The sequence below is a fragment of the Bactrocera neohumeralis genome, chromosome 2 (genome assembly GCF_024586455.1).
Source record: "Bactrocera neohumeralis isolate Rockhampton chromosome 2, APGP_CSIRO_Bneo_wtdbg2-racon-allhic-juicebox.fasta_v2, whole genome shotgun sequence".
In the NCBI taxonomy this organism is placed as follows: domain Eukaryota; kingdom Metazoa; phylum Arthropoda; class Insecta; order Diptera; family Tephritidae; genus Bactrocera; species Bactrocera neohumeralis.
Window position 1 is genome coordinate 66,111,659 of NC_065919.1, and position 27,777 is coordinate 66,139,435.

The 27,777-nt window shown below is 36.5% G+C and overlaps 1 protein-coding gene across 5 annotated transcripts in view; it reads left to right on the forward strand.

Moving 5' to 3' along the window:
• Positions 1 to 6,246: 6,246 nt before the first annotated feature.
• Positions 6,247 to 27,777, forward strand: part of LOC126751923 (proteoglycan Cow) — a 169,874-nt gene continuing 148,343 nt past the window's right edge. For 2 of the 5 annotated variants that reach the window (XM_050462381.1, XM_050462408.1), the window contains exons 1-2: positions 6,248 to 6,477; positions 6,992 to 7,403. In XM_050462381.1, the coding sequence (XP_050318338.1) occupies positions 7,278 to 7,403 (126 nt within the window). In that variant the 5' untranslated portion in view covers positions 6,248 to 6,477; positions 6,992 to 7,277. Of the gene's footprint in view, positions 6,478 to 6,991; positions 7,404 to 27,777 lie in introns of all 5 variants that reach the window. The other 3 variants (XM_050462416.1, XM_050462398.1, XM_050462389.1) reach the window with 3 other exon arrangements.

The following is a 27,777-nucleotide window of genomic DNA, read 5'->3' on the forward strand; positions in this document are numbered from 1 at the left end:
AGTAAATGACTGCTATAGAAACTAATCAGATGAGAGACCCCCCTTTTGACGACGACCATGGCAAACGAGGATTACGATCTAAGGACATGCACCTGGAATGTTTGGTCCTTTAATTGAGAAGGTGCCGCTGCCCAGCTGGTTGATGCCTTCATGAAAATAAAGCTTGATATCACCGCCGTCCAAGAAATACGATGGACAGGACAAGGGCTGAGGCGAGTAGGTCTTTATGGCATTTACTACAGTGGCCATATAGAGGAGCGCAAGTTGGTTGTGGGATTCATGGTGGGAGAGAGACTCCGTCGCCGAGTACTGTCATTCACTCCGGTGGATGAACGTCTAGCAACAATCCGAATAAAAGCGAAGTTCTTCAACATATCGCTGATTTGCGCTCCACTCCGACGGAAGAGAAGGACGATGTGACCAAATATACCTTCTATGAGCGCTTGGGGCGCACCTATGAGAGCTGCTCCCCCCCCCCGTCACGATGTCAAAATCGTGCTTGGCGACTTTAACGCCAGGGTGAGCAAAGAAGGTTTTTTTGGCACAACAGTCGATAAATTCAGCCTCCACGAGGAAACATCCACAAATGGGTTGAGGCTGATCGACTTTGACTTCTGGTCTCAGTAATTTCTAGTTAGAAGCTATGAAAAAACATAGCAACATATGACATTCAACAAGATTAAACTTAGCATACTGAAGTGCTTCCACTAAGGCTCCCTCTAGGAGTCCTCAAAGTTGATCATACAACGCAGGATCAGTGTACATAGGTTAAGGACTCGCGATTGAATAAAGCAAATTGTAATCTATACTTGACAATAATAAATTCAGATGCGCTGGTTAATGGACGTTTGGATAAAAATATTTACGAGCCAATAACGCCAATTAGCGAGTAGAGATACGACTGTCGCGCTATTGCCAATTTAGCCATCAATAAATAATCAAATGAAGCTGTTTATTCAATTATCGAAACAGCTGTATAAGCAAATTACGTCTTTTTGTGTACTTAGAGAGCTAGAAAGACAGGTTCGTTGTAATGAAAAGACCGTCGCATATCGAGGGCAAAGCGCCTTGTTCTCTCAAAACTTTGTTGAGGTGGCCAATATGAACTCCATCCGTTTTGCCTGGTTCGTAGAACCAAAATAACTTAGCAAAAGTTAGATAGTGAAAGAAAACCATTTAGAGGTTTCCAGCTTACCAGCAAGTAAAAAAAAGGACCACTTAGGTTCCTCTTTGGACCAAAAAGATCTCGCTATTCCACAGATGCTGGTTACTAACCAATGTTTACTGAGCGCAAACAAAGTCTACAGATCCACTGCTAGAATGTAAAACGACAACGAAACACACATCCAGACTGATGAGATTATGGTAAGGATACTTTGTAGTTTCCATCGATTCGATCGTTTGGATTAGAAGCAAACCTTTATCAATGAAACAGTACATCTACTGCTACCTTAAGTGCAATCACTTCTGTTTTACAAAGAAAAATGCCGAGAGCCCTCAACAGAAAACTTCTTTGTTGAAGTATGAGAACAATTAAGAACAAACTTGACCCCCTAATTCACACCGCAAAGTGAGGTTAGAGCATGAAAAATGCATATTTCGGAATTTTTTTTAAGGTATAGACAAGGTTATCCGAAATTTTGGTTCAAACCAACCAACAATGAATCCTAAATTTTACATTGTAAGATCCGAGCGTAGAATTAATATAAATCCTACCTATTTCGTAGATGCATTTCTGACATTAATGAATAAATGATTTGAAAAATTTCAAGCTACATGCCGGAGCATACGATTTGAAAATAACTACGGTTACGTGCTTACACGGTATCGCTGCGGCATAACGCGGCATTAACGGTGAGCAGCGAGCGAAAGCACCGAAATAGCACAGGAAACTGGAACAGTGAAAAATGAACAAAACTGTTTGCATTACCAGTGCCGTTGCTTTTGTTTTTGTTGTGCACATATCCGAATTCAACGTGCTCGATGAAATCGAAAGACGCAGTGAAAAGCACTCGACCAAAAATTAAAAGTCGTGCCAGCGCCAAATGCGTGCGACCAGCAGCGACGATGGCGGCTGTGATGTCAGCGCGGCTCGATGACTTAGCGCGTGAGTGCTGCGTCATATCGGCAGGGTGTCTATCTACAAGCAGAACGAAGCCAACAAAATGGCTATCCAGCCAGTCGGTCTGGCAGCAAAGCGGCCGCGTTTATATGTACAAAATTTCGCCGCTGGGCTACGCGTGAGTTTGTGTGACAAGCCAAAGCCGGCGCTGATGACTTCGCGGTCGTGCGTTGAATTGCTATGGCAGTCATGTGTGCTGGGGCAGTAGGAGAGGGTGGAGCAGTGAGGCAGGGCGGTATGACTTGCTTGGGAGCTTGACACAACAGAGCTTTGCCCCGTTGACTGGTTGGCTGGCTGTTTGACAACTCATTCCGTCGTTAATGCACTGGCATGCCGATAAAACGTGTTCGATGGCCAAAAATTCCATAAAATTGCCGAAAAATTCTAAATGGCACATTTCCCATTGCCAACGAGCACGAGGGCAATAACAACAACAACACCGGCATATCTCTTTTGGCATGCAGCACACACTCACTGCAGTGGCAGTAGGTGGCGACGGCATTCGGCTTGAGGACAATGGCAATCATGCTTGACTCATCATTGTGATGCCTGGGTGGCTGGCTCTGCTGGCTGATTGCTGGCTGCCTGTCGGAAAGCTCGGGCGCGGTGAAGTGTGCGATTCAATGATGCGCGCACAAATTTTGTTATTGGGGCTCGCTGTTGTTGTTGATTTGCATACGCGCTGCCGAAAAATCCGAGCCCCAATACACACTCCAGCACTCACATAGCAGCAGCCGTCCCAGCATCGCGCGCGCGCTCGTCTCAATCGAATCAGAGCAGGCGAGTATTAAGATGTGTCGCCGTCACCGTTAATGTTGACACAAAAGCCAAGTCAGTGGATGGGATCTTTCCTTTGACATGATTGCTGTGTCTAAGTAGCGACTGCTGCCCGGCAAAGGCCTAGCAGTTGTGTTGACAGCGCGGGTTCAGAGAGCGCGCTTAAAAGAGAATTGAATATTTGCCACGGTTCGGCAGCGGTGACCAGCTAATACTTAGGTGAAAGACTTTTGCTTTTTGACTCGTGCTCATTTAACGGTGCCTCAATTTGCACGGCATCACGGACGGACGATGTGTCGTCGTTGGCTTAGCGCACATCGATGCTATCTGGTCGGCGCGGTCGGTACTGCAGGCGGCGGAGTAGCGACTATGCGGCGCTGCTCGCAACCAAATACAATATGCGTTCGTTTTTTATTCTTTTCGCTTGTTTTTTTTTGGAGGAGGGTCGCGCACGCAAAGTGAAAATCGATTTTGGTTGCGCCTTCTAAATCGGTATCGTGTTGCGTGTGCTTGTGTGCGTCCATCTAGTGATATGTTGTTTTGTTTAGTTGTTGTTTTGACATTTCCTCGGGCGGTGGGGGTTAAATGTGCTAAAATGTCCTCCATCCATGCTCGGCTGGTTAAGGCAGGAGGGTTGGTAGTTCGTGGTATAAGAGCAGAGAAATTGAGAGCATATTTGGGAAAATGTTGAAGCATGCGCAATTTTGGATAGGCTTAGCAACTTGTAGCATACACTGAGAAAACGCTAGTAAAGTAAAATATTTCTGAGACAGCAGTTTGTGGCCTAATACGACCAAAATGGCTGTGGGAGGTCGGTGATGAAAGAATTTCGTTTTCGGCTAATGATTTTTCTGTAATTCTTCGGCAAATGTAAACGCCGGCAATCACTTTTCTGGATAGTACTTGCTTTCTTGGGCGCAGTCAACTGTTTCGACTGATCCTTGATCTCGGGTGTCACGATACGACGAACAAATTCTATCGAAACGCTTCAACAGCGTCAATAATTATTGTGAAGTTACCTCACCGTTGCCCAGTACTTCATGTGCGTTATGATTCTTGCGTTCTTTTGAGACGCCTACTGTTACAGTTATTCACGCCTTTACAATCGGCCGTCTGCCAATATCAACTTTTTCTCGTACTTTAATACAAATCTTTATTATCACCCTTCAAATTGGATTATGTGCCAATACGAGCATGCCAACGCTCAATCCAAATTTACATATACTTGTTAAAAGCCTTGGATGGAATGGTCCTTACTGCCTTCAGCGAATTTTTATTTAATCGGTTTCGGTTCATTTTTTGAGCGCCATTCGCGAGATTGTTGGACCGTTCCGGATTTTTTTGACAAACCCGCATCTCCTCACCAGTAAAGTTGCTTTTGGTAAATATAGAGCCCTCAGCTATGTTATCAAGCTCGCTTTTGTGATCCCTATTCCTCGCTGTTTTTGCAAAAGATTCAGGTCTTTTTTTTTGTTGTGTTCATCCATAAGAGATATTGAGATCCTCTATTGATGGTATAGTCGCTAATTGTAGTTGAATGGACGACTTGCTTGGGTGAACTTATCTATGATTTTATTGTCCCTTATATTATCCCTTTTTTCGTGATAAATTTTATGCAAGCTTTTTAATCACACGGTCTCGAAAATATTACAGGACGGTTGTTGGTCCACAGGGTCCAGAAATTAATAGGACTGATTTTTTTTCGCCGCAACTGTACATCGGAGCGTGCGCTGGATTCGGTAGAGGGCGTTCCCAGCTAACGTACGATCAGCACCTGGAGAGTCTGGACAAACATTTTCGAGCGGCGTGTTTCTGTGAGTGGTGCAAGTCGAAAATGTTGTGTTCGTTAGAGCAGAGGTACGCAATTAAAATTAAAATTAATTAAAAAATTAAAATCAGAGACGTTTGATATGATCAAGCAGGCTTACCCAGATGCTGCTTTAGTCATAGATCTTTGAGTATGATCCCGAGACAAACAAGCAATCTTCCGAGTGGCACGCGCCGGCGTCTCCTCGCCCAAAAAAGGGAAGAGTGAGCAAATTCAAAGTGAACGATGCTCATTGCCTTTTTTGAGATCAAAGGAATCGTCCACCATTAATTTGTTCCTCCTGAACAAACCGTCCACGCCAAGTTTTACGTGGAAGTTCTCAAGAGACTCAAACGAAGGGCCAATCGGGTCCGACAAGACATCGAAATCGATTGGAAGTTGCACCACGACAAGGCTCTGGCTCACACCGCTTTTCTTGGGAATAGCTACCTAACCAGGGCCGGCATCCCAACGCTTTCGCACCGGCTATTTTGAAAGTTTTTAAAGAATTGTAACGATTGGTTAAAAAAATTTTCTTAAATCGACTCAGTCCTACTACTTCTGGACAAACCCTGCAGATCACATCTTATTGGCATCGTATGCGAGCCGTATGGTATGACACATGTGGAAAGTGCAGAGCTGTAGGCATGAGAGAGACGCTGGAACATCTCCTCTGCTTATGTTCGGTCTTATCTAGAACTCGGCTTGAATATCCAGAAGTTTCACAGTTTAAGGGACTGGAGGATGTATCAGAATAAGAAATCTAGTCTCTATTAAACTTTGCAAAAACCGTTGACGTATTGCACGATGTTCAACTCGTATTAAAAATAAATCTCCAACTGGCGTTATAAAAGACCTGCAGCTCTATGTATGGCGAGAAAGCCAGCCAGTGTGATCTATCCTAACCTAAAAAAATATCGTTCACGATATTTGAAATATCATCTGATTGCTAAAGGCAATTGGAAATACAAAAACTCTCTCTGAAAGTGAATTAAATCTCATGGGATTTTTTTATCTAATTTTTCGAACTGCGGTGGATGCCAAGCGTCGGCTGCTATTAAATAATTTATTTCAGATTTTGTCAAATCGGTAGTTTGAAGGTACGATATATGCAATCGGTCTGCCTTTTTAGAGGCTAGTGAGGAGTTTCAATGTATAGAAATGTTCTGAATATTGGAAGTTGAAGAGTTCAAATGCACATATTCTCCAAAATAAAGCAAAAAGTTTCGCAATAAGTAGGCAAGTTAAGTTATCCATAGATTGGTTATGGAGAGTATATTTTCTTTTGAAATTGTTAAATGATTGCAAAATTTCATCAAACTTCGACAATTTGAATTAGTAAAACTGACTGAAAAATAGTTCCTGAATTTTTCCAACTGACCACTTTTTACGATTTATTGACTATTTGAAAAAGTGCTCTCACCACTTTCGAAGAGTTGGCACCCGTGCTCCTCATTTGCGCGCTCACACTCATGCCGCATGCGTCGCACAGCTAACCGAGATTCGTTTGAACCACCAAAACGGCGACTTGACAAAAGAATTCCGTACATTCCAATAGGGACAAGTCCATGCAGTCAGTTTACATTCGGACGCGGCGGTGGCTAAAAGTGTTGCAAATTGTCAAGCGGATGAAAAAGGACTTTGCTTTCAATAAAATAGCAGCACATAGCAGAGCATAGTAGAGCATAGCAGAGACCAACTAAGTGCTCAGTGTATACATACATACATATGTACATTGCGTATGCGTGCTTGTGTGCGTGTGTTTTAAAGTGTTAGTAATTTAAAACAATAACAACAAGCTAATAGCGAAGAAGGCAGTTCAAATACACAGTTATACACATAAATACTGTTATATAGTTGCACATACATATATACAAACATATACGCAGACACAAATGAAATTTAGTTTTTACAACTATTTACCGTTACTGTAACTGTGACTGCACAAATGCGTTTGCGAATGCGGGTGGAGAGCCAAAATTCCAAGATGAGCAACATTTTCGCTCGTCCCTTGCGCACGCATTCACAGCAGATGCAGTGACAGTTGTGTGAGTTGTATACTTACATGTGTGTGTGCGTGTGTGTATGTTTGGTAGTGTATATGTGTGTATATGTTGCTGTACTTTTGCTGCCTTGCCTTCGCAGACAATAACAAATGCGAATGAAAAATTTCAAAGCAAAATTTTACGGCAAATATATCACTCGTGAGCGTTGTACTTGCACGCAACAACAATAAAAACAAAATAAAATAAATTATCGTTTAATCAAATTACGAATTCTTGCAGTGTAAACTCGTAATTTGCGTGCAACAAAGGAAACGGAAATTGCAAACGTAAATTACACAGGTCATTAAAGCGTTTTTCAGCGAACGAACGAACGACGGCAAAGCAAACGCAGAAAAATAGCGAAAACACACATTACACGAATATAAACAAAAAAAAAGCATATAAAAGCAAGCGAAAAATAATCGAAACAATAAAAGTCTTGAGTGCAACTGTTACGTCTAATACGCTTTACGTATCGTTGTTGTTGTTATTGTGAAAAGTTGCAAACTAGAAAAAAAGCAGAAAAATGAGGTGTTTACTTTTGATTGCCAGCATTTGTCTGGTGTTGATGTCATCCGGTCTGAGTGGCGCTGATGCCAAGAAGAAGAAATACGTTGGCGAAAATGGCGGCGATTTCGAGTTTATCGATGAGGTAAGTGCGGAATGAAGGCGAAAACGAAGTGTGAGATGGAGGAAAGGACGAAAGAAAGCAAGAAAAAAATAAATTTCTAACACAGAGGTTGGATACAATGGCATTGAGGCAGCAATAGTAACAGATATAAGCAGTAAAAGTTACAAACACATAACAAATATATATAAGTATATATAATACATAGCTAAACAACACATATACAACATGCAAATGACAACTAATTAGCGCGACAGCAAGTTACAAACGTTGGCAACGCTTCGTACTGCGTGTGCTACACTGCGTATGAGTAACCTGAACTGCCTTTGCTTTGACAAGCCAATCAATACACATATAAACAGACTGAAATACGCAAAGCACACATTTCCAAGCGACAAATGAAGCCAAACTGCATTAACGTGCGGTCACTTCTCGCTCTGCCACATTTACCGTTACCACACATTCGTCGTGTGCCACCCACATACCTGCCACCCACTTTCTTATACACCTTTGTGTGGTAGCGCCAATGTATTGTTTTTCTTATTAGCATTTTTCTTGGATCCGTTTTTTTTCTCGTTTTTTTTTTTCAATTTCCTTTTTCACCTTTACGCTTCACTAGGCGCCTTTTGTCTGTGTCTGCTTTTGCCAATTACTCGCCCAAATCCGATTTGTTGTCGGCGTCGTGTGTGGTGTGTGTTATTGCGGTGCGTTGTTGCTTTTGTTGTTACTATTGTGGCATTAAGCGCGCTCTGCTAATTCACACCCATTGCTCATCTACGGCATCAACAACACAGTTTTGTAACAACAAACAAACGTGTCTTTGTGTTTTTAGGGTGTGGACACATGCCGTTAAAGGGTGTTTGATTTGTTGGGAGTATATAATTTGAGTTTTTATGATACAATCATTTCGAGCATTTTTCAATAAGCTGACAGTATAAGAAAATACTTTCGTATTAATTTGAAATGCATATTATTTCATCATATTGTATTTTTAGAGGGGCAGACGAACGATGAGACCACTCCAATTTGCAAGGACTTTTTGTTCTATGATAGAGATCCTTTCTCTAAATTACTATATTTAGCTTGAGTTTTCTTATACATAACTCATAATGCGACTTAATATTCTCTCCCCGATCTACACACTTCGGTTTTGTAAAATGTGTCATTTGGTAACAAAAATGTCAGTCGATCATATGTATTTACAACCGTAATTCCAATGACTCGAAAATAAGTTTAAAATTCATTGGTGAAAACCCTATGTTAAGGCCACTTGAACTGAAACTTTGTTGGTAAGGTTTCATTATTCGAAATTCTGGGCAGATCTTTTCTTGATAGTAATGCGACTTTTGTCCAAAGTAGGTAAACGATTTTCGAACTTCTATTTGATTTAATACCGTATATTTCGATCAACAAGTTAACAAAATTAACTAATGGTATATGCGAAATATTCTTTAGTTTAATGCCAAATATGTGTGAAATCGGTTCTTGAATTACCCCAGCTCCCAAACATGTACCATACAAAATATGATGATTTTTATATAATATTATTCGCCATTTCCGTAAAAATAACTATATGATTTTTTTCTCAAAATATTTTATCTGTTATTATAAATTTTTTTGGGAAAGCTAATTTCTCTCAAATTTTAAAAATATCGATTATTTTTAATTCGATTTCGATTAATCGCCATTTACATTTTTAAAAATATTGACTCATTATCTTTTTCTAATTTCGCTTTTTGATTATACTCTTTTTCGATAAATATAAATATGATATTTTTTCTCAAAATATTTTATCTCTCTTTCTTGTAAATTTTTAAGTATAAATTAATTTTTCCAATTTTAAAAATATCGATAATTTTTATTCGATTTCGATTATTCTAATTTCCACAAAAATTGCGCTGTTGTTTTTCTTAGAATATATTCTATTTACGCTTTCTTAAGATATTACCTTACTATCTTTTTCCAATTTCCAATTTCGATTTTTGATTATTTTTCATTCCATAAATATTATTATGATTTTTTTTCAAAATATTTTATCTTTTGCTAGAAATATTTATGTAAAAATTAATTTTTCTAATTTAAAAATATCGATAATTTTTAATTCGATTTCGATTATTCGACATTTCGATTAAAATAACGATTTTTTTGGTTAAACTATTATAATTTTTATACTAAAATTAAGGAAAAAATTAAGATTTAATCATCTATTTATCGATAAGTTTTAGTAGTATTGATTAATTTTATTTTCATTAAAAATGTACTTTTACATTATAGTGCCTCACATAATTCTTACGTAAAACTTCACGTTTCTTAATTTAAGAATATCGATTATTTTTTATTCGATTTCGTTTATTCGTCATTTCGATAAAAAACGGTGTTTTAGATTAGTTAGACTATTCTAATTTTTATACAAAATTTTAGAAAAAGTTAAGATTTAATTATAATATATCGATAAGTTTTAGTAATATCGATTAATTTTATTTTCATTCAAAATTTACTTTTACATTATAGCAATACCTAAAATGTTTATGTAAAACTTAATGTTTCTTAATTTAAAAATATCGATTATTTTTTTAATTCGATATCGTTTATACGCCATTTCGGTAAAGATAACAATTTTTTGGTTAGAAAATTGTAATTTTTATACAACATTTTAAGAAAAGATTTAATTATATATTTTAATTAAGATAAGTTTTAGTAATATCGATTAATTTTATTTCAAACAAGTAAGGAAGGGCTAAGTTCGGGTGTCACCGAACATTTTATACTCTCGCATGGTAAAGTGATAATCGAGTTTTCATTATACGTCATTTACAAATTTTTCAAATACCGTATTTTTGTAAAGTTTTATTCCGCTATCATCATTGGTTCCTAATGTACTATATATTATACAGAGAAGGCATCAGATGGTATTCAAAATAGCGTTATATTGGAAGAAGGCGTGGTTGTGAACCGATTTCACCCATATTTCGTACATGTCATAAGGGTGTTAAGAATATATTATATACCGAATTTCATTGAAATCGGTCTAGTAGTTCCTGAGATATGGTTTTTGGTCCATAAGTGGGCGAGGCCACGCCCATTTTCAATTTTTAAAAAAATCCTGGATGCAGGTTCCTTCTGCAATTTCTTCCGTAAAATTTTGTGTTTCTGACGTTTTTTGTTAGTCCGTTAACGCACTTTTAGTGATTTTCAACATAACCTTTGTATGAGAGGTGGGCGTGGTTATTATCCGATTTCTTCCATTTTTGAACTGTATATGGAAATGCCTGAAGAAAACGACTCTGTAGAGTTTGGTTGACATAGCTATAGTAGTTTCTGAGATACGTACAAAAAACTTAGTAGGGGCGGGGCCACGCCCACTTTTCCAAAAAATTACGTCCAAATATGCCCCTCCCTAATGCGATCCTTTGTGCCAAATTTCACTTTAATATCTTTATTTGTGGCTTAGTTATGATACTTTATAGGTTTTCGGTTTCCGCCATTTTGTGGGCGTGGCAGTTGGCCGATTTTGCCCATCTTCGAACTTAACCTTCTTATGGAGCCAAGGAATACGTGTACCAAGTTTCATCATGATATCTCAATTTTTACTCAAGTTACAGCTTGCACGGACGGACGGACAGACGGACGGACGGACAGACAGACATCCGGATTTCGACTCTACTCGTCGCCCTGATCACTTTGGTATACATAACCCTATATCTGACTCTTTTAGTTTTAGGACTTACAAACAACCGTTATGTGAACAAAACTATAATACTCTCTTTGGCAACTTTGTTGCGAGAGTATAAAAATGTTATATTGTAATAATACTTTTATTTTGGGTAGTTTCCAAGTGCTATGTATAATGTATAGGTGAATAACATATTTATGCCCGAGTTTGCCACGAAGTTTGTAAAGCCCATAGAGAAGCGTGGAAGACCTTATATGGTATAATATATATGAGGACATACAAATGGTCAAAGTGACTACTTGAGTTTATTTAACCAATCTCTGAGCAATTTCTTCGGATCGAATATCCATACAACTGCCATACAAACTAACTGATCAAAATCAGATTCTTACAAGTATATAAAAACTTTTTAATTGTGAAGGGTTCTATAGCTTTGGTATAACCCAAGTTAATATTTTTTCTTGTTTTAGATCAAATCTGGTAATTTCTATTTTGACAATTGTTATCGCTAATTGCCTTATACTTTTGGAATACAAATAATTTATTTGTTTAGTTATTCACTTCTTGATTCATTGCCTGAAACTGGTTCCGAAATTCACGGAAAAATGTCATTAATAAAAAACTTTCTAACAAAATTCCCCTAAAAGCACATACTCTATATCCATACATACATATGCTTCCAATATATATGTATATATATAAATTTTTTGTTTTTTGTATTCGTGGAACGACGTGTCTATCTCGTGTTGCAGCTACTTTTGGCTGAGCGCTTGGTCAACGGTCACTTAGTTCGGCCAGGTGTCGATTGCTTTAATGCGGGCATTAGAGTGGCTTTTGCTAGAGCTATCTGCAATCATACACATACACACCAACACATACACAAACAAACATACATACAGGCTCTAAGATAAGTAGACAGCACGTCAGTGACCATTGTGTGGGGAAAACAACAAACTTTCTCAAGTCAGACACTAATGATAAAGTTGTTGCTGTTGGTTATGCTCAGCTAGAAGTATTCCACGTAGCTATTTTGTGTATATGTGCGTGTGCACAAGCAGCATTCCACTTCATTCACACTTTAATTTGAACACAGGTACTTACAAGTGGCGCATTATATTCCACCCCGAGCACTGGTCTGCTCAAAAGTTTTCTGGGCGCGCAAGCAGTTCTCCAGCAGTTAGGTTAGCGAATAGCCAGGAGTCATACACCCACAAATACATCTCCGCTTACACAGGTTAAGCGGCTTGAGTGTGGACGTTAAGTTCTTCAGCGCCACACAACGGAAATCGACAAACGCAAAAAATCAATAGCATTCGGTTGCTTTGCAGATATACACACACATAGTCACATACATATATACATCCACATATTAACGCACACATATTCACATACATTTATTAACACACACATGCTCACATGTGTAAGCTGTGTGAAATCAGTTTCACTGGCGTTGCTGGCATGACTGTTGTCAGCTATCCAATTGAGTAAGCAGTCTGTGCACGTGGCACTCGAAGAAGAAAGGGATATATTTGTGGAAGTAGGCGGTAGTGGTGTAGTGTGAAAATAGTTAAGGGATGGCTGTGGAGAATGACGGATTAAGAAAGTAGCTGTGGACGCACACATTTATCTAAGCTAAGCGGCTAAGAATCATCAACGCTCGCCTTGATTCCATTGCAGATACTTTTGCTGTTATATGTATGGCTGATTTTGTGCTGATATTAGTTATTGTTGTTTTTGTTGTTGTTGCTGGTTTCTTGTTAAGTAATGCTGGTAAATGCGTTAGTGGTTTGTCGATTCCATTGTTTTAGAAGAAGTTGAAAAGTACCCAAGTTTCTAAATGGTTACAGAAATGAAAACCTATATAATCTATATAATATCTATGTTAATATGTGTGTAATTGTATATAGATAGAAATGTAGAATAACATACACTGCTTCTGTCTATTATAAGAAAAAAATAAATAAAAATTATTAATTAGGTGCTAATAAGTTAAAAGACTAGTTATAAGTATATATGAAGTCATAGACTTATAATTTCCCATTAGTGCCACTATAATGAATTTAGTTATTTACGTTTAAAAAACAATCAGTCAATTGAAATTTGCGTTTTCAACCAACAGACAGAAATGACATACACAATGTGATTTTCGCTGTAAAAAGCAGGAGCAGTGCAAATCAGAACTGTTCTTGTTACTTAAATACATCACGGCAAAGCTCTCCAACCATAAAATTATTTTTAAAATGCTTGCCTTTTCATCATATTGAAACATTTTTCCATATTAAGTATTAACTGTTATTAAGATGAAGCTTTTAAACTTAGAATAACAAAATATTTCAATACTGTTGCCTACCTTTAGGCGTCAAGTTGAAAATTTAGTTTAAGAGCAAGTAATTATTGTTAATGGAAATATTATGTTAGAAATTGAAGTAATAAATAGCTTTTATAAGTATTTTGTTATCGACAATTTTTTTGTTATAAATTCTATATATTATTCGTTAAAATGGTAATAAAATTTTGCAACGAACTTTAGTTGACTTTGGCTTTAATTTTTCACTTTTCATAATCGTCAAAGTAGGCTTAATTTATATAAATATTACTCATTTAAACAAAAATTAGACGCAATTCTGCGACTTTGAGGCAATAAAAATGATATATTGCCTACTAGCAGGCGCTTAATTCACATTTTTTAAATTTTCCTGAGTTTTCTGCATCTTATAGGTTTAATATCTCATAAACAACTTAAGCTATCTCTCCACAAACCTTGTCCTGCAGCTCTTTATGCTGCAATGTTAAAATAAATGAAATCGGTCATTTACGACGCGCTTTTTCATTTCAGTATTGTATATCTACGCCTGACAACCTCCTATTTTTGATTGATTTAACGAACTTACAATAAAAAATAAAGGTAATAATAAAGTTTCCAAGACAAATTTAGCAAAAAATGTTGGATTTATGGCCTACTCCACTATAGAATTTTCAAAATTTCAGATTTTTTTCGCTTAAACTTCCACGTAGGTTGCCTTTTTTTTTATTTCTGGATTAGAGAACAAAAACAAATTTTAATTAAGGAAAATCGCTTTATTTTTTCAAAATATTCTCCATTGAGAGATATATATTTTTGCATGCGTTTGGAGCAATTTTCGAAACACTTTCGCCACTCTAATTGAGCTATCTCCAAAACAAGAGTTCTAATTGCATTAAGCGCCTCTACGCACGGTAATAAAAAGACATTAATCGGTACCAAGTCAAGACTATTTACACGGTGGATGACTCATCAAATTGATGCTTTGAGTACTCGAAAATGCAGTTGTTTCAGTCGAAGTGGGAGAGTTGGCATTGTCATGGTGCAGAGTGATCTGTCATCGGCAATTGGTTTTCCTGATTTCTTAATAGGCAACTGACAAACATATGGTTGTGCATCATTCAGAATTTTTTGTTTCGCATTAAATTCAGTCTTTCCAAATAAAAAAACGTTTCGAAACAGAACTATCGTAATTTTTAACATTTTTCTCGACAAATCGGCACAACTTTTTTTGAGAAACAAATTGTGTGGGTTTCATCTTGAAACACCCTTATGTCAGGATTGAATTGCTCTTACCACTAATGCTAATTTTTGCATCTATCTCACGTTATGTCCCACTAACATCTAACAATTTTAGTTTCATTATTCTCGCGATTTCATATTTTGACGTGTTTCGAAACAGTCTACCACCACGATTGAATTTTTCGATAAACATTTTTATCTCATCGCCAAAAACTGGATTAAGTTCTCGATGCATTACTGAGTCAATCCACGAAATTGTAAAAAATAATAGCTGCAAAATGTTGGCGGTTTACTTCTATTTGTTGGCCGGAGATGCATATTTCAAGTTACTGTAAGCAACACAAATAGCGCTCGTACTATGTCAAAACTTTCTGAGTATATATAATATGAAAAATGTCAGACTTTACGATAAAGTTGTGAGTTGTCAGATTGCAACACTAGGTTTGTCAAATCTCGAAATATAAAGGCAACCTACGTATAACTCTCTAAACAGAGTCGAAAAATCACCCAAACTCAAGACTATATTCCATTAGAATGGTGAACAAGTCAGTATAATGTCTACGAGACTTGATCATATATTTATATATGTATTTTGTAAGATCACGCATCACTCATCCGTCAGGAGTTTAATATAGAATAATTTAATTCAAATCAAACCAAAAATGAGCTAGTATAAACACATATTTAGTAGCATTCAAATAGAAACGGGAAATATGAATAGCACCACAATCATCATAAGTTAGGTTAGGTGAAAAATTGTTACAGTTGCAGCATCAATTTACATTCCTTGCAATTAAGCACAATTCTCAAATTATGGTTTACTTAAACCCCCCTTGCAGATGCATCACAGTTCCCCTCCGTTCGTAAATAGCTTCTCAATTTTCATTTTAACTTTTTCATAAATCGCACTTTTAGTCGTCTCGCCATAACGAAGATGTTCGTTTAACTGGAAACGATTTTCATTTTTCTTTTCCTGCACATTTCTATATTTTTTCATGTTGTTTACCTTTGTTGCCGTTCCCATTTCTTTGTGTAATTATGCTCTGCGAATGCTTGGCCTCAACTAAATTGCTATATGCAATCAGGGGTGCTTTTAGTATGCGGATGCATGTGTGTGTGCGTGTACGCCTACAAACCGCATATAAATTCTCTTTACTTCGACCATCGACCAAACCTAACAAATGCTTTTGTAACCGTCACCCTCCACTAAATATTCTCTAATAGAATTTACAGTGTTCATGTGTGCATTTAGTAGCTACCCGCTAGGAAATTTTTGAGTGTAGAAAAAAATTGATTTAAGAGAAATACTATATACTATATATGCTGAGTATTAGTGAGGGTAGAAAAAGAAAAAAATTCAAGTTTGTGAAAATTTTAAAATTTTTTTTCGATAATTTATGGAACATACGAAAATTTAATTTATATCAGAGTTCCGAGAAAGCTGCCTTGAAAATGTTATAAAAAAGTCCTCAGCCGAGAATTAACGAATTTTCGTGTCTTTTTGCGAGTTCTTAAAGGTACTCTAGGACGAAATAATGTTCATTCTTTGAGATATAATAGAATCGAGTGAAATATACAACATTCCGCCTTCGTGGCCTTGGATTCAAAGTCGTGTTTTTATGTGATAGGATTTTTTTCTATTCTGGCCAACAGTGTGGAAACTAGCAATATTATGAGTCTTGAAAAAACAATTATAATTGTGACACAAATATTTGTTGAACTATATGCATTTAGACAGCATTTTAAGGGGTTTCAAGAAATGTAGCAGCTTACAATATGAATAAACTGGTTCAAGGATTGCTGTCTAATTGTTTTAAGAACCATTCCATATATGTTTGGATCGTATTAGATTAAAGCTTAAATTATTAAAAATTCTAATGGAACTCCATAGATCTGTCCGCCACTGTTGACTGTTTGAGAGATATCGATATGAAAATTTGCACACACCCTTTTTTCTTTACAAAGCTTTTTATTTGTCGGAAGCAGCGATATCGGACCTCTATAGGATTTAACTGCCGTTCAAACTGAACAATCTAAGCCAAAAAACTCTTTGCGTCGAGAATATTTTTATTTGACTAGATAGCTTCACGATCTATGACATGAATTATTGTCTAAACTAAATCTACGTTCACCGAATGTAATATTCAGAATGAGCCCTTATAGCATATAGTTGCTATACAAACTTACCTATACCTTCATTAACTTAAATGAAGTTCTTGTATGGAGCAGACACTAGATTAGTATTAGGACTGTGATTTAGGTTCACTTATCTTTTATAGACCTCGATTTAAAGAGTTTGATCGATTTCACTGCTAATTTAAAATTTTGTGCAGAACAATTTTGGTTCATTTCAATACCAGTTTCCCAACTGGGTGTTTTGCTCCACTAAACCGCATGCTCACCTATATACATACATACATAAGTAAGCAAGTTAGCAACGTGGTGTGCATGTGCAAGTGTATGCGTGATTGCTTGCGTGCGCTTGTTCTCATTTCCTTTGTTTGTCATACAATTAAGAAGTGAATGTATTGCCTTTTGTGTTCATATCAGCCAACTAAAAATTTGCAATGAAATCGAAGAATATCGTCGGAGAATTAGTAATATGACTATCAACACACACACACACACACAAACGTATGGGCACATAAAAACATACATACATACATATTCAAAAACCGTTATTAAGCACAGGAGAGTGGACTTTGGTATTTGCAGTTGTGTTGACCACTACTTAAATATACATACATACATACTTACGTACAATCGTCGGTTGGGAGTACTGCTAGTATGCGAAATTCGTTTGGCTCGGTCGAAATGAAGCCATTGAATGATATGAAAAATGTTTACCAATTTTCAGCAATGGTATTTTTCGATGAATATGTTATGTTTGCGAAGACACACACACACACATATGTATATATTGCTAGTATATGGTTATGTATAATATTTTGCAGTAGCTTTCCGATTTTAATTTTTTGTGTGTATTTAGCCAAGTAATTTCATTTTGAATTCAGCTCACAAGGCACAGTTGATTATATGCTTTTTTTTTTTACCCGAAACTGTTATATTTGGTAGTTTAAGAAAATTGCATACCTTTAGATTTCTATCTCATAGGTACATACACTCCGAGAGAGTATTTATCATATTTTTATAAATTATAGAAATGAATTTAATGCGTGTCTTCGAATAATTAAACTTAGTTTCGAATAGGTTCTTCAGTCGTCTAATCATTAGAGAAAGCACCATAAAGTCAGGTCGATTAAGCTTTCGTATATAACAGAGTTTCTCAATTGCTATTCGCTTCTCTATAATACTCTCTCTCTCTCTCACGAATATTATTGCATTCGATTGTTGCACGATCATATGAGGTAGGCGATAGGATGGCGATAGCGGCTGATTTTTCCTATTTCTATGACTGAATCCCGGTATATTAATTTTTTAATAGAAAGAATAATACTAAAATGTTTCCTTGGCGTGATCCTAATAGTACCAAGAACACTTTTACTTCCTCGCTAGTTTGATTTAGTATTTCTTTCGAATATTTCAAAAGTTTCCTAAAACGTAACTCTTAAACGGGTCCTGAGACGCTAGTAGCATTTTCCTTCTCACGAAAAACTTTCAGGGAGAGTAATACCTGAGTCAATTTTCGGAAATTATACAAGCTTATTTATCTAGTAAATTATAATTTCATTAATCGCAAAGACTTTGTCGAGTATCTTTTCGTTATGGTGCTGTCTTAGCCTCTGATATCATATATGAATGAGTCGATCATCGACTAATTAGTGTTAGCTGCATCGAAAAAGGCTTCTCTGATGATAGATAGACATATAGATATAGATATAGATATAGTTATAGATATAGATAGATATAGATATAGATATAGATATATAGATATTGATATAGATATATACATAAATATAGACATAAGAGCGGGTTGATATACTGCGAGGATAATAAACGTAAAAATCGCGTATACAGGAAATATTCGGTGGATCACTCTGAACAACTTTGCTCAAGAGACTACGATTCAAAACTGCTTTTTTTTACGGCGGAGCTTTACGGGGGTCATAAAAATTTGTTCGTCAGTTTTGAAATATTCGAATACAATTTAATATGTAGGTGCATTTTGATATTCCAATGATAATTTGTGGAATCGGTTAGATCGGACAACTAAAAATCGCTAGCTCGAAACCGGTTTCAGACAGCTCTTAGGCAGAATTGTTCTGAATGATCCAACGAAGATTTCCTGCATATGCGGTTTTATAGGTAAATATATAGTAGATATAGATATAGATATAAATATAGAGAGATATAGATATGTATCGGCGCAAAAATTGTTATCCAACTTTCAGGTAGAAAAGTGGTAGTCAGTGTTGTAAAATAGCTCATGATCGTCTTAGAAATGAACGGTTTTTCTATGACTAATAGATTTGCTGTCATTATACCTTTTTGAATACCATTTATTTATATTTTATTTGACGTTTGGCTTCAACAAAACAGACGGCCACAAGCAGTTACTTTTACAGCGTAAAAGCCTGTCGCCTTTAGTAGTTTCTGAAGCAGAATCATTCTGGGAGGGTTACAGAAGTGCTAACTTCAGTTTAGCTACAAACAATCGGATGATTTTACAACGCATTCTGACTAGACTATTGATGTCATACTGACCTAGACAAAGGTCGCTATCAAGTCATCAACTATTAACTAATCAAGTAGATTTGTCAAAATATGTGTGTAGGAAAATCAATCATACAGTCAAGGCTTTGTCGACAATATGCACCACCGTTGGACTTCAACTCGTCTGTTGCTTCTTCGCATTAACTATTCCTTTGAAAGCATTAACTTCCCGCTTTCTCAGTGCTCTGCATAGGCAATCCGTATGCGTTTCTTTGCAAATTCCATTGAAGAAAATCAAATTTACTTAGTCCAAGTGGAGGTCTCATTTCTTATTCGGGGAATTGCATAACGTCTTTAGGCTGATGGCAACACGCGAAACAGACGATGCTTGCGTGTGTGTGTGTGACCCACTACGGATACGGTTATACAACTATGTACATATGGAAATGTATAACAGCAGTTGTAGTCAGCAGAATATAAATCTGATTTTCGCATACTTCTCGAAGTTCGAACATCCTGCACACTTCCGACACACATCCACTCGTCCGTTCAGCCATTTCATGTTTCTTCGCTATGTGCTCGCATGTCTTTTGGCGTAGCTTAAGGTATTTACGTTTTTGCTACTTTGCCAATAAAAGGCTCATAAACTAAGCGAAGGGGAGGTGAAAAAGAGGCAAATCGAAGCCGAAATGAAATATGAAAGGAATAATGGCAATAATGGCAAGCGCATGCGACTGCTGAGCAAAGGCACTTGTATGTCTGTACACACATACACATACAGAGCACTCACACACACGCAAACAACTGTGCGAGCGTAAAAGATCGAATCTGTGTTGCTGATTTGCTGCATTTTACGACAAATTTCGATAATACAAAACCGGTGCATGTAAATGTGCAGCATTACGCCACTTATGGCGCTCTTAAATACGCACACAAACACATATATGTACAACATACCGGACACGCAAATGCGCATTCATACATTATGCACATACAATTCTGCGTCTGCGTCTGTATGCGTGCGGAACATTATCCGTAAGTGCGTCTACTTTTATTGCATTTGAGCGGATCTGGGATTGTGGCGCATCTCCTTTGCTGCTTCAAAGTGCCTCTTCGCTATGATATGCATAATTCGAATGCAGAAGCTTGGTGTATCTGCACAGAAATGACCCGGTAGGAAAAATTTGGGACTTGTGGTTTTGGAATTTAAAGTTCTGAAACTGGATGGGATAAGGCAAAAACCAGATAATCATTTCCATTTAATAAGTCCTACAACTCATAATTTAGTGCTCCGCCATAGTTCAACAGGGTCTGGTAAAGAATTTTCGAATAATCTCAAAGTTTTTATTTCTAGAACTTCAGTACGATTTAAATCAATATGGAATGTGGAAATGCAAATGACTGCTGGCAACTCTGATTAAAATATTTTTTTTTGAGTTTGTTTAAATATATTTAACTAATACAATTGTGTGGTATAATTTATATTTATTTATGAATTCAAGGGATTTTTACTTCACAAAGAGTTGGTAACCCTGTCAAACATTTTTTCTGCTTCGGTATTCTCCAAGCGCTTTCAGTTTGGCACTCATGTTGTAGTATGGAAATAATGTACATATGTATATACAATAAATCATTGGCAAAATTTCTTTATTTTTAAGTAGATGGCAACCCTGATAATTTATAATTTTTTTTAATATATATGTATTTCTATAATAATATTTATAAATATATGTAAGTGAAAGTAATTTTACAGATAGGTGGCAACTATTTCAAAAATCTCGTTCAGCCTAGATGTTTCAGTGCTGTACGCATATTGTGTTATTTGATGAAAAACAACAGATGTACTGGTAAATTTTCCTTATTTAAAAAGCTGGCAACCCTTTTTAAAACTTTTTTTGTTTAATTGTTATTTAAAAAAATTTCTCTAATATCATTGAATTCGTATCTTATTATAAAGTAAAGTGAATTTTGTTTAGTAGATAGGTGGCAACTCTTTCAAAACCCATTTCGGTCCAAGTAACCCATATATCCTCAGTTTTTTATCCATTTTGTGGTATTTTTTGCAAAACATAATAGATATACTTTTAAAATTTCTGTTTTGTAAGAAGCTGGCAACCCTATTTAAATTTTTTTTGGTTGAACTGTTTTGTAATATATTCCTCAAATATCATCTATTTTACATCTTTGATTTATTTATAAAGTGAAGTGATTTTTATTTCATACACAGGTGGCAACTATTCCAAAAAGCTTTATCAGCTAAGGTTTCTCAAATATCGTCAGTTTCGTATAATTACTGTGGTATTTCATGCAAAAATGTATATATGTATATAAGGTAGAAATTTCTTAATTTTCAAGAAACTGGCAACCCTGTTTGAAAAATTTGGTGGTTTAATTGTAATGTAATTTCTCAAATAGCATTCATTTATAAACTGAAGTGATTTTTGTATTGTACAGTACTGGTAAAATAATAATAAATAATTTTCAAGAAATTGGCAACCCTGTTTAAAAAATTTATTTGTTTTATTGTTACACGTCATTTAATATCTTTGATTTATTTATAAGGTCAAGTGATTTTACTTATTCTATACAGGTGGCAACTATTTGAAAAAAATGTCATTCTAAATCGTTTAAATATCTTCAGTTTTGTATGCATATTGTGTAAAACACAGGAGATATACCGGTAAAAAATTTTTATTTTTAAAAATCTGGCAACCCTGTTTTTGGTTTAAGTGCTATTTTATATATTTTTCTAATATCATCAACTTCATAATTAAGTTTTATTTAGGCACAGTTATGAATTTTATATTCAATACAGGTGGCAACACCATCATGAAAGTAAAAATTTCATAGAAGACTAGTTTAGATACGCAAATTGCATCAAATCGAGTGCTATTTTTCATTTTATTTATTTTTCACAACCCATAAAACAAAATAATAAAGTACTATTTCATTTAACCTGACCGTTTTGCGTGATTTACTGCCTGCAAATTGCGGCATTATTTTCCCTAATGGGCACTTGCACCTACCCGCCGTCACCAACATATTTCATCGGCGCGTATTCCCGTATTATGCCCGCATATTCGATGCCCGTCCGCGCATGTCTTCGTACGCTCGCATGCATTCATTTTCCAATTTTTCGGTGAAAAGTGCAGAATAATGCGCGAAAAGTGGTTTTCAGGCACTTCTTTCTCAGCGCCGCCGAAACATATTTACGAATTTTGCACGCTACACAGCGCCTTAGCGCCACCTCGACTCCAAGCACTTCAAGTAGAACTTCAAAGTGCGCGGGGGGAGCGGAGTATGTGCGGCGAAATAAAAGAAAAGCTGAGCGAAATAAAATATGCATAGTTACGCAATGCTGCGCGAATGGACGACAGAAAAGTAAGCAAACAAGTGTATGCCAAAGTGTGTGTGCAGTGTAAGTGTGTGTGTGGCTGTGTGTCCACACATATAGTACTTGTAAATGGCACTTTCGTGGAATTTTAATATTTCGTCTGCACTCGAGTATTACAATGCAGCGCACGTAAGCGTGTAAGAAGTGGGCATAACTTTTATGATCTACACAGATATATATATATATATATGTATGTATGTATATAGTATATTCTCGTATTTACTTGTATATTTAACGGTTCATATTTCGACTAATTTTTCTTGCACACTACAAAGTCGTTAAAGTACTTTTACTTTATGGCAATGGTGAATGCTTTTGACTCGAAAGTGAGGAAGAGTAATGAATTGCACAAAAATGGCGAATTGGATGAAGAGCGCAAGAAATAAAAAAATAATACAAGAAAGAGTGTGAAAAACGTTATCTCCGCAGCATTGCAGCTATAATACCCTTCACAAATAAAATAGTTTCGAGAAAAGTTGATTTTGAACGGTGATTTTGTATGACAGCTATGTGCTATAGTAGTCCGATCTGCACAATTTCTTTAGATATTATACCATTGCCTTGGCCAATAACTCATGATGAAGATATCTCGTCAATTAAAATAGTTTTCCATAGAAGATTGGATTTTGATCGATTTATATGACAGCTATATGCTATAAAGGTCTGGTATTGACGGTTACAATAAATAAACAGCTTCTTGGTGAAAAAAGGCTATGTGCAAAATTTCGTGTTGATATCTCAAAAACTGAGGCTAGCTCCTTGCGTATATGCAGATAATACAGATGGCCAGACGAACAGCTTATCATGCTGTTCATTTATATACGTATACATATATATATTTTTTTTTTTAATTATAAATTTTTTTAAATCCCGTCACGAAATTTCCTTGGATATACATATGTACCTTAAAAAAAATTCCCTGAAAATTTTAGCCCTTAATATTAACATTAAGAACTGAACCAAGGCATGTAAAAATTTTTCATAGAAAATACTCCTCTGTGCGTTGAAAACTTTGTTCCGTACTAAATATACCCTGTTCGGGGTAAAATAAAAACAAGAAAAAAAACAGGGACAGCGAAATCATAAAATATGTGGCAAGCGAAAAAGTGATGGGCAAGCAATAAATGTGCGGCGCTGCTGCTGCTGCCACCGAGTTGGCGGAAGGCAAACGACGTAATTTCTCATTTCCTTAACATTCGTGCTGCCCCTGTCACTGTTTCTCACTGTTTCTTCCGTCGCCACTGCGGAAGCGCCGCATTATTAGCACTTTTTCCTCCAGTGCTTCAGCGCGTAGCATGCTTTTAGGAGTTTGAAGGCATTGCAAACCGAAAAAAGCACGAAGTGCGCAACATTTAAAGACGTTTGTCGGATGTGGTCCAAAGGAAGCGCCAACCAAGCTGTAAGTTTTCGCTTAATTTCTTTAATTTTGGTTTGATGAAAAGTTTAGATGCACGTTGCCTTGCCACCAGTTTTTTCTGTGCACTCTTAAAAGCCGCCATTTAAATGCCATTTGCGCTGACGCGCTGGTGTGTGTGTTCGTGCGCTGCATGACAGCCGCAAGTGGGTAGCGAATTTTTTTTTGAATTTTTAATAACATTCGTTAAAAGCATACTTTCAGGCACTTAACGCTTTGCACATCAAACGTTTGCTAGTTTGAAATCAAATGAAATTCTACACGCATTGCTGAGTGCCGCTTGTGACTTGCATTTGCGTTTTCAGCGCAGAAATGGAGCGCGAACATACATATCTATATACATATACATACAGATATATATATAAATGTATGTATATATATGTGTTTATATTGAAATACATACAAACATACATATGGTAAGTGCAACCAAGTGTTATATTAATTTTCGCAGAGCCTTGATCTTTTGCAGGCGGCATTTTTGTCTAGTGTCGGTTCGTTTGACGCAAGTTTCACGATTTTCATATTATTTGCATGTATGTGTGCAACACTGTGTAAGCGTATGTTTGATTTTAAGTCTTTAGAAAATTCACGTGTTGAGTTTCGAAGATTGAAACTAATAAAATTTCAAGTACTATTTAATAAATGTCTCAAATATAACTTAAGATATCTGCTTCAAATTCAAAAGAGTATTGTTTTTCGAATATGTGGCAACTATTTCAGTATAGATTTCTGGAATACCTGCTGTTTCATATCCAAATTATAGCATTTGATCTAAATATGTCTACGCTGTTCAAAAAATGCCGTTTTGAAAAAAACATTGGGTAGTCGAAAAAGTCTTTTCGTATTTTGTCGATAGATGTCGTTGCGGTCATTTATCTTTAGTGCTACCAATCACATTGTACCCCACCATATAGTGTTGGGAAGGTGAGATTTTAAGCTACATTTAACCAAAAAAAATTAAATTCCGGGAAGTTGAAAATGGTTACAGCTGTTCAAAAATTAGTGAAAATAATGAAGAAATTCGCTATATTTTGAAATTTTTGTATAATAAAGTGAAAAATGCCACGCAAGCCACCAGCGAAATATATGAAGTTTACGGAGACGATGCTGTATCAGTTCGTGTAGCACAACAATGGTTAGCTCGCTTCTGTTCTGGAAATTTCGAATTTTAGAGAAGAGAGCGCCAGTTGAAAATTCGGCGATACAGTAGTCAAGATTGTAAGTGATAAAATCACAAGCAATCTAAGTAATTCACAAATGTTTAACGGCAAGCCTGCTTCAAATGTCACTGGTTAAGAGAACTTTTCCCAGTAAGCTTGCCTTCATAACTGTGTTCTCAAATCAAAACTAATACTTGTATAATAAATAATCTTTCGAGAGATAACAAGAGCGAAGTCCGACACTCTTAACTACATGAAGCTGCAACGAAAAATTTTACATTTTTAATGAATGATAGAATTTGTACGGGGTAACAAACAAGAGATAGATTATTTCAGAACAAAAACACCAAACTCTTTCACAAACAAATATCTAAGTCATGGCAGTCTAAGAGACCTAGTCTAGGAAAAAAATTTAACGCATATTATGCATTTCTGTTCCAAATCTCAATATATTCTCCAAGTTGCGTGCGTATTGGAAGTAGATAAGGACGGATTTGAAAGAGCATTGCCTCATGGAAGGAGGCCTATGTTCGCAATATTTTGTTCATACACTTTTCAAATATTTCAATCACAAAGAGCTTTTAAAAAAACTACACAGGTGTAATTGTAAGCAATTGTTTTGCCATCCTAACTTTTGATGTGACATTCAATGATCCAAGAATATAGTTATATAAACGCCCGCGGACTTCATAAAAAGCCTTCCAGGCATACAAAGTAATATTATAAAATAAGAAATTCTGACTTTATTACATGTACCCATGTAATATTCTTTAAGTTTGGAGACATATAGTGTATATGTACATATGTGTGTTTATGTACATACCCACTATATACCGATTTGGGTGTTTATAGCGGGCACTTAAAATAATTTTCGTTCGTGTGTGCACAATACTTTTACGACACCGCGCAGTAACTTATAATACAACAACTGAAAGGAAGAAACAAAAAGCGACAAAAACTACAAACGTAAACGTAAATTCAAGAAATTACGTTTCCGTCAGCAGCATCCAGCGGAAATTTTATGTTTTCGCTACGCTAACCGCTGTTTATATGATTTGTCTCGTAAACCAGTGTACCTACGGATTTGTATATGTATGTGTGTGTGTGTGTATTCCAACATCCGTAGGCAAGTGTATGTGTTTGCCATCTGTCGCTATGACCAACAAGAACAACAAAAGCGTTGTTGCAACCTGAATTCGCGCAGCCAGAACGCCGTCAGCCGCCTCAAGCCCCCGTTTGCGGGCACCCGCACGCGCTTGACTCGCTGAGTTGCATTCTTTTGCAGTTAGCGCCGAAAAATTACCACAAAGTGAAAAACTTTTCTGACAAACTCGCAATTTCGTGCGTTGTTTTTTTTTTTTTTTGCTGTTTGCCCTTTCGCCTTTTTGCGCTAAACTCTTTCCGGTTTGCCTTATACTATACACACACACACATCTCAATTTCATTTTGTTTTCTTGGCATAATTTTTGTTTCTTGGAAATCCTCCTGATGAATCGCTTTTGGCAACACGTACGTGCTTACCTGAGATACCAGCTTACCTCACCTCTAATTCCCGCTCACATGCATACATACAAATACAACTATAGAAGAAGCACACAGGCAGTAATTCGCCTCGTCTTCAAGCTGTTCATTTGCCAAAACATATTTTGGGGCGCTGAAGCGTGTATACCCGTTGTTGTTGTGCTTGTTGTTATTGTTGTTGAAGTGATGAGTTATGTGAAACATAAGATTTTAGTTGTAGAAAGAAGAGATAATGTGGACGTTGAAGCTGCTGGAATAAAGTTAGTAAAGACTGTAACGCTGACTGTCAGTGTGAGTATGAGACTGTGGCTACAGAATGCCAAGTAGCTGCGAAACGTTAGTTGAATTCATAACCATAGTTCCTACACCACTCAAATTTCTCCGACAATGAGCAGAAAATTTGGGCGTTGTAACGCTATTGTGGTCTGAAGTTGGAAAATGGAAAGGTCTTTTATTATGCAGAACTCAAAATTAAATAAAATTGTCAAACACATTGCAGTTGTAAATGGTTTTGAACTAAGAACAGTGGTAAGAAAGAATATACTGGTATCAGATAACCATATATGTACATACTTAAGTCAGGTCATTTCAGGTTAGGTTAGGTATGAAAGTTGACTTCCGCTCGGGACTATACATTTGAAGTATTTAATTAAAATGAAATACCGAAAAACTTTTACCCATGAGTTAAACTCGCAACGAAGGATATTCAGTTCATTTCTCATATGCTTAGACGGTCAATTCCAGCTTGAAGGTTTTCCCATGGCCTTAATAGTCTCGTGAATGCGTAACAGTTAAGAAGTGAGTACTGAAGTGGGTCTACTTTCATTTAGGGCCATCTTTCGTATAGTTTCCACAGTTGGCGTTCCAACAATGGCCTACCCCAACGTCAATTCAGTCGTGCAACCATTCATCTGTAAACCACAACATGTAACTCTAACCCGTTGCTAGGCTTATGATAAAGTGATTCCTTTCCTTGCAAGTTTATATGCTTAGCATACTACATCGACCGAAAAGACATAATGAAAGCCAAGGCCTGACTACTTACCTGAAGCCAATAGAAAGTGTTCAGTGGCTCGCT